The 14205-nt window shown below is 49.5% G+C and overlaps 3 protein-coding genes across 3 annotated transcripts; 1 reads left to right on the top strand and 2 right to left on the bottom strand.

The window, feature by feature from the left end:
- Positions 1-1189: 1189 nt before the first annotated feature.
- LOC128719298 (bcl-2-related ovarian killer protein) lies at positions 1190-2152 on the bottom strand. Its single transcript, XM_053812922.1, has 2 exons — positions 1964-2152; positions 1190-1816 (listed from the first exon to the last, which is right to left on the bottom strand). The coding sequence occupies exons 1-2, from the start codon at positions 2150-2152 to the stop codon at positions 1190-1192; spliced, it is 816 nt and encodes a 271-aa protein (XP_053668897.1).
- A 730-nt stretch (positions 2153-2882) lies between these two features.
- Positions 2883-7797, bottom strand: LOC128718785 (bcl-2-related ovarian killer protein). Its single transcript, XM_053812402.1, has 4 exons — positions 7735-7797; positions 3461-4030; positions 3098-3406; positions 2883-3035 (listed from the first exon to the last, which is right to left on the bottom strand). The coding sequence occupies exons 1-4, from the start codon at positions 7795-7797 to the stop codon at positions 2883-2885; spliced, it is 1095 nt and encodes a 364-aa protein (XP_053668377.1).
- A 1673-nt stretch (positions 7798-9470) lies between these two features.
- On the top strand, positions 9471-11511 carry LOC128708914 (uncharacterized). The gene is made up of 3 exons (XM_053803894.1): positions 9471-10710; positions 10794-11059; positions 11170-11511. The coding sequence occupies exons 1-3, from the start codon at positions 9471-9473 to the stop codon at positions 11509-11511; spliced, it is 1848 nt and encodes a 615-aa protein (XP_053659869.1).
- The last annotated feature ends 2694 nt before the right edge of the window (positions 11512-14205 follow it).

Genomic DNA, 14205 nt, shown 5'->3' with positions numbered 1-14205 from the left:
GTTTTCGTGCGGACGTGGAAGAAGATTCGAGTTTAATTGTGACGATCGTAGCACATCATCGAGTCTACTTTGATGATCGCGAGGGCGAATCGTGTACCGGGGAAGGCGTTTGGTGGGTTTGAAACGGGGCGAGTTAGTTCATTAATGCAATTGATACATAATAGGAAACGATGAATACGTGTATAATCCCGTGCTACTGTTTAGTTTTTGATAACGAAATGAATAAACCTATCTATTTACATCGCTATGGTTTAGTATATAAATATAGCTATCGACAGTATAATTCACGTATCAACTCAGCCTAATTTACTTTCTTACCGAAACGGAATTGGCGCGTGCTATGCGATAGTGTTAAGCAAAACGTCACGCTCATTAAACAATTTATCGACTTTTTAGCAGCCAGCTTTGTGTGTATATGTGTGTGTGCGCTAATTATAATCGTTTGGGATGATAATATCTAAACACGAAGCAATTAGTAACGGTCCGCATTAGATGTAATTGGTGCTAAACAAACGAGATTGCATGATCATTTGCCATACGGGATGGTATTTTTATGGAGCTGTAGTTGTAAATGGGTGATATCTTTCGGTAATGCTTTCATAAAGAACTGAAATAACAAAATTGTGTAACAATCACTGCTTTCACGTTTAACGTTTTAGCAGTAAACCAATGTAGTTGTTTGTATATTTGTATTGCATTTTGCGCCCTTAGTGCGACATACGTGTGTGTGTCTATATAGACTATAGGTTGTATAAATGGGAGAGATACCATTCACAAGCTCAGACGACAACAAAATAATGTATTGGATAGGGAAGGAAACCACAGCTTAAAAAAAGGCGAATTAAATAGGAAACCGTAGCGTACATTCATAAAAAAAGAACTAAACATAACTAAAACTAATCAAACTTTAACATATTTGCACGCACACACTTTTGCCTCTTTTATCTTCCCGGGATTCTCCTTTCTTCCCTTTCTCGTGTTAGCTATTTTATGGTGGTTTGCGCTAATGCTACATGCCGGTTCAGAAGATACGACAGAGATTTTACAGAGGGGGTGAGTCGTCCCGCCCCAGGGGAAGGACAGAAAATTGCCAGGGGAATGATATAATGCCAGTAGGAGTGGCGATAGAATGTTAGCTTTTGTTCCGTCTCGAACAAACACATTAAAGCGTGAAGGAATGAGAAGCTGCCTAGTTGGTGGCGGATCGGTTCGGTTCGAGGTAGCTGCTACCGATCATCCGTAGGAACAGTGAGACGAAGTAGATCACGATGAGCGTCACCGCGGTAAGGCTTAACCAGCCCGTGACGGAAATTTCCGGCTGGGGTGGATGTACGTGATCCTGCAAACCGAGCCATCCGCCCCGTTCCACCAACCACCCGCTCAGATCCTCCTCGATCACGTCCGCCGTGCCCTCGATCAGCTGCTGCATATAGTCGGCATGATCCTGCCGTACGCAGTCGACCGCTAGCCCGCCGGCGATGGCAAACAATGAGATCACCTTGCCCCACGTAATGCCACTCTTGAACAGATCCTTCGCGACGACGTGCAGCAGATAGCCGACCGTATCCGGCTCGGTTAGCTCGCCCCACGGTTCGTTCGAGATCTGTCGGCTGACGTTCGTGTACAGCCGGGGATGCATCCGTTCCAGCTCCTCGCCCATCCCGTTCAGTATGGGCAGTGCTTCCCGTACCACCACGCCACCGCCCACCGCCGAACAGTGCTCCATCGAGTTGCGCAACCGCTGCAGGATCTTCCGGTTGAGCAGCCCGGACCGCTTTAACCGTGCGCGTATATACTCACCGCACAGACATTTACCCTGCGAAGAGAACCGATGCGGTAGAAGAAAAACATGAGTAATGAGCACCGGAGCAAGCAAACGCCCTCCCTGTGATTAACACCTTCCGTCCGCGCTTCGTACGCAAGCGACCTTGAAAAGGCGCCGCGATGGCGCCCGTGTTCGCACCTGATTGATAACGTCCTGGCTGGTGGTGAGATGGTGAATGGGGCTCCGTTTATTGGTCCAACCGACGACACTCGCACCCCCACCGACCGATGCGGATCCGATCGCGGAAGCAGCTGCAACGGCGACGGCCACGATCGGTGATCTTGGCGACGGCTGATGCTGCAATCCTGTCGAGGAGGTGGACGACATCTCTATCGCACTCACACACGCGCTCTATACGTTAAGCAGATGCTGGACAACAAAAACAACGGCGAGACGGAGGTGCCAATCGGTCATCCCGTGATTGTGAACTACGCGCACGCGTTTTCGGTGTGGGAGGAATGCTCCTCTAGCAGCGACTGGAAAGCAACAAGTGGAGCACTAATCGATGGTGGGTCCGTGTCGTACCGGTTTACAAACGAAAACAACACTCGCCAAAGGTCGCCTTCTAGGGCAACAGCGAAAGAAAAAAAAAAAAGACCAACGAGAACTGTTTGCGACTGGCAGAAGTTGTGTACACATTGGCCGATAATCGCGATGCACAGCGATCGACAGTGTCTGAAAAAGGTGGGGCCATCAGGCTCTCCGTGCTGGGGAAGATTGTTTATTTTCTCGCCATTGGAAGATCAAAATGCGTGCCAGCAACTCATACAGGTAGCGACATTGTTGCAGCTTAAATGCTGGTAGTTCGCTGTACCACCAAACAGGTGGAATTGTGAAGAAAATAATTTAAAAATAGTTTTTAATCGGTTCCGACAAACGATCCAACCAGTTGTCGGATGTTTTTACTCGGTTGACGTTTAGAGGCTGCGTTTGTGTGCAAGCGCAGCTTGTTTGCAAGATCGTTCCCAGGCAGCAAAGCATGCACGCAAGATCACCTTGATAGCGAACCCTGCAGTCGGTGGTTATTAAGGCAGAATAAATGGAGGCAGCAGCGAAGTTAAGAGAATATATTTGGAAATAAATATAAACCTAGCGTCTTTAGTAGAAAGACGATCATAAATAATGCTATCACGCAGCTCGCTCCCACTAGACACCGCACTGTGAAGGTGATCTCTTCCTGCGGTGGTCGCACCTTGTTCGCTAGGCCGATCTGTAAGGACGAGAACGACGAGTCACGAAATTGTACTCGGAACGCCGGCCCGATCCACTCACCCATCCACCGTTTTCCGAGATCCAGGTGACAAGCTCATCCTCGATCACGTCCGCCACACCCTCGACCAGCTTGGGCAGATAGTCCGGATGTCCCTGCCGGACGCAATCAACCGAAAGGCCGCCGGCAATGGCAAACAGCGACACCACCTTGCCCCACGTAATGTCCGCCTTGAAGAGGTCCCGCGCGATGGCACTCAGCAGCACGGGTGCCGTCTCGGGCGTCTTTAGCTCACCGCGTCCGAACCGTGTCAACTGGCGCGCAATGCCGTTGTAGATGCGCGGATACATTCTCTCCAGTTCCTCGCCCACCTAGGGATCAAGAGCTGTACCTTCTGATGCCAGGACACAATCGCTTCTACTTACACTTAATAAGGCCGGAAATACTTCCCGCACGACATGGATCGAAGGCGTCCCGACAATGCTTCGGATGCGCTGCAGTCCCAGCTTGCGATTAAACACACCGGAGCGCTTTAATCGACACCGGATGTACTGGCCGCACAGACACTTGCCCTGGGTGATGATGTCCTGGGAGGGTAGTACCGGTTGCTTCCACCCGATCGTGCTCGACAGCTTCCGTGTGACGACGTCACTCACATTGCTGAGCCGTCTCCGGGCGGACAGGGCGGTGCTGGAGGCGGACAGGGATGCGCCACTGCCAATACCATCCCGATCTCGGCCGATTTCGGGAAATCCTAGCAGTGCGGTCGAGTGCAGATTGGCGGGGAAGCTGAACTTTCGGCGCGTAACAATCGGTGCGCTCAGTCGATCCATCGAAGGAAGGTTCGGTGTGAGGGAACCGCCCCGTTCTCCATTGCCCAGCCGACTGCCCGCCGCGAGGTTGTCGGTGCTAAGGGATAACCGACCCGGTACCAGCCCGGTCCCATTATTGGCGGGATGTTCCACCTGCAGCAAACCGCTGGACATGACGTCACTCTGGAAGAGGGCGAACAGAAAAAAGAACACATTGGGTGGTGATTGAATGATGATGAAGGGAAGGAAGGGACCGATCAAAGCATGCCAAACACGTGACACCGAACCCGGATGCAAAAGGGCCGCCTATAGACCACGCAGCGGTGGGAAGTAAAGAACAGTTTAAAAAAAAGGCAAGATACACATCTCATCGACAGCTTGTCGATTGATTGATCAGGGAGGAGATTCTCGCAGTAAAACTCCACACGGACCAAAAAAAATATATAACGAACACGCGCCTCGGCCTTACCATATTTGAGACCTGAACAGTGGCGTACATGTGTGGTGAGCATGGCAACAAAAAAAAACTGATCTCCCTTCGTTCGGGGAGTGTCATCGATGTTGAAGTTTATATGCCGACGGTAACATAATCGCGAACTGGTGCCCATCTAGAGATGAGAGGGGAGAGAGAGAGACATTGGGTGGAAGAGTGCAAACATAGTCCCTCCGCGAAGAGCCTTGTTGAGCGAGTTCCCATCGCGTCGAGTATGATCGGTCGTTGCGGCTGCTGCTGTTGTGAAGATCGTTTGCCCCGCTGGTGATCGATCGTGGTTAGTGAGTTAACCCTTGGATGTGACATCCAACGCGATTAAGCTGGTTGATTAAATTAGGCCAAACCTCATCAGCTGATCGTATCGCCCGTTGTCATCCGGAACGTCACACACTCGCTAGTTGAGCAGCGAAGGGTTAACAGCTCCACCGCGTAGCAAGACGGTAAAGCGAGGATCGTGTCGATCGGTGCGCGGGGAAAGTTTTGCGAGTTTTGCACAATACCATAATTGTGACCGATGGATGTCACGGTACGGTCCGTAAATTGTTGTTCGGTTTTGGCACGTACGCGGCCGGTTGCTGCCGCCAGTGCGGAGATGACAGTTGGCCGTCCCCTGTGCGAAACGTGTGGGTTCGCATTCGGACATGATTGGGACATGAATTCCGAGCCCCTTTTCGAAGCGGCCGGAGAAGCCGTTGGAATGGAATTCGATGAAGATATCCAGCGTTGCCGTAGCTTATGCGTACTGGTTAATAGTTGGTGGCTAAAGCACAACAAAAGCACATTGTTTTGTTGGGCGTTTTTTTTTTTTTTTTTGGTTTGACAGTTTATTGACGCTCCTTGATCGATTGTGGTTGGGGGTCGGGGCTCGATTACAGATTAATTTGGTGATGTGTGGATGTGTGTTATGGTCTCACCGGTGTTGAAATGAAGTGGCAAACGAAATGAGGTTAAGAACATTTGTTGAACACATTCCTTTCTGATGTAACCCCCGAAAGCAGGCACACAAGCAAACACAATTCCCAGACTCGGTTGGGACACAACAACTGCGAGAATACCTTATTGCGATTGGTTCTGACATGAAATTTATGTAAATTGCCTCGATCGAATGGCCACCCAAACTTTCCGGCCCCGGTGCCCCGGAGTGAAAGGTAATAAAGCCATGCATGTGCCGAACCGAAAGGACTCCAGTTTCAGCGTGTCCAGCGAGGAAGTGTATTGAGAGCAAGCTATTGCGTTACTTTGGCTGGGGAGGACGTGTTGCGTAAAGTGATATGCGCAGTGCAAGTGGTGCAAATTTGATAGGCCGTTTGCCGACCGTTGTGATAAAAGTCAATCAGAGGGTGAGTTTTCAGCGATTGTTAAGCGGAATGAACTTTACGCGAGATCGATGGCAATGGGGGAGTTTGGGGGGCAACATTTGCGAATCGGAATTCGGAAACTCACGATCAGCACGTACATAAAGGTTGTCTTTTAAAAAAATCAATTTGTCCGCTTTCCGGACCCCGTCACGTTGCATCGCCATATGAACATAAAACATTCAAACGATTTCCATCGCCCATTCCGTTCCGAGTCGCATTCAACGTTTGAAACGCTCGATCGTTCACCGTTTGTCGCCATAAAACTCAGCTAAAAGCCAGCGCTCCAAGCTCCATCGCTTCGGAAACGTGTGGGAAATGGCAAGAATCCTGCGGGTAACAGCAAAATCCCGTTCGATTCGATGCAATTAAAGGCCCTGCCCCGTGCCCCGCTCGCCATCAGCGATAAAGATGTAATTAAAACAATCCCCGCACGAAGGCGGTGCAGCCTACGCACTATCGCACTTTCGTGGAATGAGGACCCGCGCAAAAACGGTCGATCGGGTCGGGCTGCACGAGAGGAAGACACGGCAATCCGTTCGCCCGCCCAGGCGAAGGATGCGTGAAAATTGAAATGTTTTGTTGCCGGTGCACCGGAGCAATTACGGTGCAACGACGAAAGGGGCGTCGGATTTGTACCGGTACGCCTTCTACGGTCGTATGGTGATGAGATGCTGCCCGCGTGATACGCCCCAAGAACATCGCGATCGCGACTGATCGTGTGTTTGTAAAGCGCATTTTTGCATTTAAACATTGCAACGATAGCGATCGGGAATGATTGCGAGAGAGAGCGAGAGAGAGAGATGGGAAAGTGTGATCCTCTTTTTTTTCTTTCTCTCGCACTCTTTTACTGATTGTTGCTGTAGATAAAGCTGAACCCACCGTTGCATGTTAGAAAATGTAAATGGGTGGAAAAAACATGGGCGGTTTTGCATATTCCGTTCGAGGCGGTATTGCTTGTCAAAGGTGATCATATTGTGTATTAACATTTGTAAGAGAAGGAAAAAAACCCCGGGAAGAAAAGAAAATACAATGGTACCTTGAAATACGAGGCTCTTCGCGAGCTGCTGTCAGATGATGGACAACAGAAATTTCTTCTTTACAGAGAGTTCTGAAAGGATCTCTTCAATCTCGCAATGTCTAAGAATTTTTGATCAGACCGGGTTGAGTATTGCAACTAAAACTTTGACCATGGAATGGAATGATTGGAACCCTAAGTACCAGGTCCAGGAACCCAAAAGTACTCTAATTCCATTGGAATCCAAAGTACCAACCTAGGTAGAAGATATTGTTTTTCTGGGAAAATTTATAAATCTAGAGCTGTATGAGACTGATGTGATCGAACTATAAGAAGGACTGAAAAACGAGGAGTTTCACGATTTGCTAAAGAGCCAGAGATGAGAGAGGTTACTATTCTCTTCTTTTGCGGCACAACAACCTCAAGAGGTCTGCCATTCTTTGAAGTTGTTCACCTGAACTTAACTAGTCAGTCCTGAGTTCCTAACATGGATCCGGATGGGAGTTCGGAGGTCCCAAAACGAGGTTACTCTGCAAGAGATGTAAAGGAGATCTTGTTAATGTTGGAGAAAGGAAAGTTTGTGGATAAAAGTCACCCCGTGAAATTGAAGTTGTTGAACGAAACTTGAAGAATTTCTTTCCTCCAATCCCTTTTAAATAGTTAAAGAAACGAACTTTATTGGACAGTTTTCATCAACGATCTGCCGATAAAAATGATCCAGGGACGGAATTTAAGCGATTCATCATCATCGCTTCGTTTTCCGAGGAGTGCGAACAGATTAACAGGGCCATTAATGAAGTTAAACAGAAAAAATGGCTCTGAAATACGAGTAATTTGACAGAAGAGCAACGATGCGGAACGAATTAAGCCCGTATCTCGAGGTACCGCTGTGGTTATTTCATTCCTCTAAAATAAAACATTTCATAGCGAACAGATAAAACAACAACACAACAAATTACAAAATCACTTAACTCAACTAGAAAAATAAAAACAGACAGACGCATATCATTATCGCTTTTACCACCTGGGCAGAAAGGATGCCGCTTATAACCACAAAGCCACCGGCAAGTACAAGTACACCCATCAGTGTATACCGATGCGCGTTATTTACGGTACGGCAATCGCAAGCGAATCGCCTATAATTATAACATTATTAAGATTTTATCACATTTTAAAACGCTGCAGTACGGTGGCACTGCTATCTTGCTTGATTAATCTGCATGCGAAGCAGAAATTGCGTACCGACAGGATGAGTCGGTCTCCACGGCAACGGCCTGCCTGTCGGATGGCAATGGCAATCGGTGTTGCTGAACGCATGTATTGATTAAAGAAGTCGTTTACAAGTAACATTGGGGTTTACTTTTACACTTAGAGGACACCTTGAAGGGGGGGGGGGGGGGGGGGGGGGGGGGATTGTAAGTAAAAAACAAACAAAAGTGAGTGCGCAATAATAGTACGATTGAATTGTAACACCAATCCGGCCGGTTTCTGCACCCATTGCGGCCATGTAAACGCGTCCCGTATCTTAATCGAACATCCATTAGTGGCGGCTAGAGGTGAAAAATGACTGTTGGAGCACCACAAAAAGCAAATAAACAAAAAAAAACAGCGCATTGAGAAGGGAAACCTGGCGAAAGGGCAACTGAATTGGCAGCCGGAGACGGGTTTTTCGACTTGGGTAATTGGTGTCCAAGCGTGTCGTTGATAGTGATCGATTGGAAAATCGATCCCCCCCCCCCAGACGCGGTCTCTCCTTTCAAACCGAGAAATGCGGTAAGCCCAAACGCTTGATAAAACGAAGTACCATTTGCAATGGGGCTGATTGTGGAATCGATTTATTTAAAAACAAAGCGGCCATAGTGTGGCGTTTTGGGAGAAATAAAAATTGGGAACACACAGGCAGTGAAAAGTCACGCCCAATCTAATTTCCAAAAAAAACAATTCAACACATTCTACGGCACGAACTTCATTTTGCATTTAAAAAAAACACCGGGAAAGAGAAAATTCCACCAATTGCGTGCACTTTGCGTTTCCTTCCGGCAGCCACAGTAAGGTCACTGGCGCAATGAAAGTGAAAACCGTTCCCTGCAGCCGATATTGCGCCGTGCAAAAAGGGAGCAACGGAACTTGCGCTACATTAATGCACCTTTTCACCCGGTCACGATTTCGATCTGCCGCGACCATCGGTGTCGGTCCACGGTTTGACGTACGCACGCGCTTTCGCGTTTACTTCCAGTTCCTGGGGGCAGCCGAAAACAACGTTTCGGAAACTCGGATTCGTACGTACCGCACCGTGACCTCGGCCCTTTTTCCCGTTTCCCCTCCCCCCCCCCCCCCTTCCCCGGCACCATTTTGTCACAATCGAATCAAAACTGACCACGGAATGCTTCAATCACGATGTGATGGCATTGTGGCACGGGGTTCGTCGCGTACGGTTGAAGTCTTTCGTTTTTGTTGGGACGCTTCTGGGCTTTGCACGGACCCGCTCCCCTCCCGGCAAATCCAGACCGAATCGTGCCGTGCGAGGATGATTAAATATTCTTACACACCACAAAAATGAAAACAGTGTCACCACCGCTAGGGGGGGGGGGGGGGGGATGTCCACGTCACGGGATGCTCCGAATTCTGGGTGGGAATTGTAATAAAAACCCTGGCACACCGAACGGTCGGAGCTTAGTTTCGTTTGGTGAAGTTATCCTCGCGGTTGAACCGTGTGTGTGTGGACCGTTTTGGACATCAGTCTTTCTGTCCGTGGTGATGCATTCTAGTGCGTGGCGAGTGATTGTTGGTTTGCTGCTGTGTGACGTTGCCGCACCAGACCCGGTGATCGGTAGTGGCAGTGTCTTCGCCGCTACCATCACGCGCGCTTTAGTGCCTCCGAGAAGGGAGTCGCTTCTGTTGGGCACCCGATATGGGCCAGTTGTGCCGGAAATAATTGTGAACCGTGCACCAACGTCCACTGTCGCGCCGCAAAGGGACCAGGGCGGTACGGGATACAACTATGATGTGCCCGCAGCGGGATATCTTCCACCGGAGTCGGTTCCGTTCGCTGACGAACCTCCTGCTCCGATTCCACCTTCGGTTGTGAACAACTACCTTCCACCCGTTTCCCAAGACGAACCAGCGGCAGACGAGCCAGTCTTTCCATTGTCACCTCCGCAAGTCGTCGGAGACTATCTGCCACCCGATGAAGCCCCGCAGCGAGACGAAGTGTTTGTGGTACCGACGGTAACGCCATCCGTTCCCGGATACAACTATAACCCTCCGACGACGACGACGTCAACCTTCTCACCGCTGGGCGATGAAGGGTTCGAGGATGGAGCTGACCCGGAAGGTGGCTATCGGTATGATCCACCGGCGAACATCTACGTTCCACCTGCAGCCGGTGGCGTCGGACGTTCGCTGCGGGACGATCCAACGAATCTCAGAACACCGATAAGATTGCAGCTGAATGAGCTCGCCTGTCTGCGCAACAATGGCGGATACTTCCGGGCGTCGCTGACCGTGCAAAGTGCCATCGAAAGTGTCCCGCTGGTGGATGCCGAGAACGATGGGGGCGATCTTGGTGGGTGCGAGGTGCGTCTCGATCAATCGCGACTGCTGGTCGACATTGCGTGGTCCGACTTCGGTCGCTGTGGAGTGACCCCGTGCGGGCAAACGACCCCTACCAGGGAGTTGTGTTTGCGGGTTCGCTTTCCCGCCATTGCCGGCATGAGGACGGCCGTCGATCCGGTACTAACGCTGCAGTGTCGCATACAGCAGAGGATCGTTGCCCGGACACACTCGGTGCGGCTCGGTGTGGCCGAAGATGTGCAAGCCCGTGCCGGAACCGGGACGGCGTTCGCGATCGGTGGTTCCCAGCGACCGTTTCGATCGCAGCTGGGGATCTTTCGACGAACGAACGGTGGCGGTTCGTTTACCAGGGCTTTGCAGCCGGGTGGCGCGGTCATGCTGGGGGAAGAGTTGATGCTGCGGACGCAGGTATCTGCGGGTGATGGTGCGTAACTTTGGCCGAGGGACCCGATGTCCTTAGCTCGCGGAGCTCAGCGAGTTTCATGCGCCTGTTGTCTCTATCCCCAGGGTGGAACTTTACGCGACTCTCCGAGGTGGTCATGCAGCGGCTTTCGCCCACCGGAACCGTTCTCAACTCGGCCTCGCTCGTGAACGCAAACGGATGTTTGAATCCGCTGATGCGTGCCATCAGTCCGGTGGCGCCAGTGTTCGAGGCTCCACTGGGCTATCGGTTAGGGTTTCGGGCGGCCATGTTCCAGGGAATGCGCAGCGGCGACGAGATGGTACTGCGCGTACGGATTGTCGGGTGCGTCGATCGACGGGAGTGTCTTGTGGTAAGAATCTGGGCTTCTTTTGCTTCTACAGACAGAGTGTGTCCAATTTGGATATTAGCTCGCAAAGCCATTCGTTAAGTTGTAATGAAATGATCCCTCATCTGTGATAGGAAAATTGCCAAACAACTGCCCGTTCGAAACGGGACACCGAAAATCCCGCTGCCGAAGGACACGCAGCGAATGGGACGATTCCGTCTTCAACCACCACCACGACACCGTCGCCTGCACTGGCCGAAACAGCATCGATCGCCTTCCGTATAATGCTCCCACCCGAAGACGGTGCCTTTACCGATGCGCAGGATAATCCTACCGGCACATCCGCCACGCTGCTCTGGATCGCCCTCGGCACGACGTCCACGATCGTGCTGATCATCGTCGGTGTGGTAGCGCTAGTGCTGCTCACATTGCGCCACAAACGTCGCCCCAATTACGATGAGTATCGGGCGGATTAGAGTGTGCCGGATTAAAGACGCGACGGTGTGTGCTTGGTGCTAGCACAGCGCCGATGAATGAAAGCGAACGTGATGTGAATGGACGTGCCGGTGCTATTAGTTGATGCGCATTCTTTAGTTTCGCTTTTTTTAAAATAAGGTTCGTCGCTTAACGATCGAGAGAGAGAGAGAGACACAAACAGACAGTGCTAAAAAGACGATTGAAGCGACGAACCTCGATCGCTGGGGATTTGTGGAGAGAACGTGAAAAAAGTTGCCATTCGCCACCGTGAAACGGGTTGTGAGCTGTTAAGTGAGTTATTAAAGTCACTGCCGATGCCGCCACCAAATGCGCATCACACATGAGCATCGCAGCAAAGCGCGAGAGAAGAAAAAAAAATGCAACAGAGACGTATAAAACTGACCACCGCGCTTTGCCGTGTTTTTGAGATGGTTGTGTTTTGTTTGGCACTTGGTATATTGCTAAAAAAAAGTGAAGCTACAAGAGTAGAGTTGGCGGGAAAAAAGCCCATTCTCCAATAGCCATGACGAATGGCGAACGGTAGCAAACTGTAAGTAGATGGTGAGTGGGACAAGAAAAAAAATCCCTCTTCCCCCCCAGCCACCAATCACATAATACCAACTTGTAGCGTTGACTTAGCGTTGCAGGCGACCGGCACAAAAGGGCAGAAGGGCTGATGCGGTGAAGGCTTAATGAAATCCGCTGAGAATTCCTTCCACTGCGTCCGATCGTGCAGTTTTTTTTATTGAAACCACTGCACGTACGCTTGTGCCGAACTGCAATCCTAAAACTGCAACTGGATCGGTGACCGGCGGCTTACCGTCAGTGGAGTCGTGCGTGAAGAATTGACACGGCCGGCGGATGGCACATGAACAACAACAAAAAAACAAAACAAAAGGTTGTTTAATTAGGTTAGGTTGTTGCCCAAGCAGTCCGGCCGGCAGTGTGGCCCAGTATGCGTATGATTAATTATTTATTGTAAATTATGAAACCGAAGGTGACAAGTTCTTTTGTGATCGTGTGGGCAAGAGGAATGCGTTTGTGAGTGCAAATATTTTCCGAAGCTTACGGGGCTTATGCCCAGCGTTGTTATGTCATGGTGCAATAAAGTATATATATATGCGTGTGTATAATGAATGGAGTTGTTTCTTGTGCGGGTTTAAAGCGTGAAAAGCTGCATATTGATGGGTAGTAGTGAAGCATCGTTTTAAACATCGTTGAATTGCTATACTTCCGGAGGGGGATAAAGATCACAGTGGGAGAATCTAGATTGTAATGATCCTGGGATATGTGAGGCAACATAGTTTACGATCAAGCCGAACTTTAAGTAGTCGATCTATGGTGGGATCTTATTAAAATTATGTACTAAGAGCTCTGAGTATTTTTCTTATGTGCAGATACTCCTCTTCTGGTTGTTCATGTGAGGCAGCATACTTTACGATCAAGTGCAACTTTTAGTAGTCGATCTTTGGTGGGACCCGATTGAAATACGATATTATGAGTTCTAAACCTATTTGAGGTGATACTCCTCCGAACTGTGGCTGTCCTTTCGTAGCGCTTACTTTAACTCCCTTTAAAGAGTCCCATGAGTCCTTCAAGAAAGGTATATTGTGATAGGATCTGGTGCTACAGCAGATTTCGACCCAACAGTTGAATTAACTATAACCACAGACAACAACATACCACTCCTTTAATACGACACTAACTTCCAATTGAAATATGATTGCTTTTATAAGCGACAGGTCTTTTCCGACATTCATAATATTCGTCAGACGGGTCTTCTCTTGCGATTCTAGCACCATTCATCTTGCTTACATTCGAATGACAAACGGCCATGCCCGGTTAAGGAAGCAATTTATTTACGGCCTTTTCTTCTGCCTGCCTGCCAACGTATCTTACTGAGTGAAGGTATCTTTTACATCACCTCCAACGTCGATCGCCACAAAAAAAAATCCGCACTGTGAGCGGTGAGCTTACGCGGGTGCATAAATTTATGCTGCAAGCATCATAAACAGAAACGCATCAGGCGGCAGAGAGCAAAATACAAAAGCCACGAAGCAGCGCTTGCGATGGAGGGTTGATAATTTTTCACAAGTTTATTAATTACAAAATCAAACAGCCGTCCCATAAATCGTGCTGCCCGCTTATGAATAAATTATTGGTGGAGCGATCGTCCCCCCCCATCTTCGCCTGTTATAACGGTACGGCGCCCGTTGCCGAATACATGTTGATGCGTTTCGCATGCTTATGCGGCTGGAGCATCATCGATCATGGTAGGGAAGGGAAGGCACCGGGAACACAAAAATATCTATCAATAAAAATCACCCCCGCGAATGTGTCCCTGCGTTCCGATAAATTTTGTCTACGGCACAGTGTTGAACGCGTCATCCGAAACCCTTAACACTTGTTTCGTTTTTTGTTTTGTTTTGGCAAGCTGAACGCTCACCAGCTTTTAAATTGCTTCTCCCCCCCAGCCGGCGAACGGTGGTTTTGTTTTCGAGGAACTCCAGTTTTGGCAGTTGCGATTGACGCGGTTCCGGTTGGCTTTTTGTTTTTGCTTGGTGGTTGCCTCAACTTCCGATGGAGTCCGAAAAACAAAAAATACACAGCTCCACTTTAACGACCTCAACGGATTTCCTTCATTTGCGTGGGGAAAGCAGATGAGGGGACGAAGTGGGGAGCGAAAAGTGACA

This window comes from Anopheles marshallii, chromosome 2 (genome assembly GCF_943734725.1).
Source record: "Anopheles marshallii chromosome 2, idAnoMarsDA_429_01, whole genome shotgun sequence".
Taxonomy (NCBI): domain Eukaryota; kingdom Metazoa; phylum Arthropoda; class Insecta; order Diptera; family Culicidae; genus Anopheles; species Anopheles marshallii.
The sequence above is the reverse complement of the archived record's forward strand: the minus strand, read 5'-3'. Positions and strand labels throughout refer to the sequence as shown.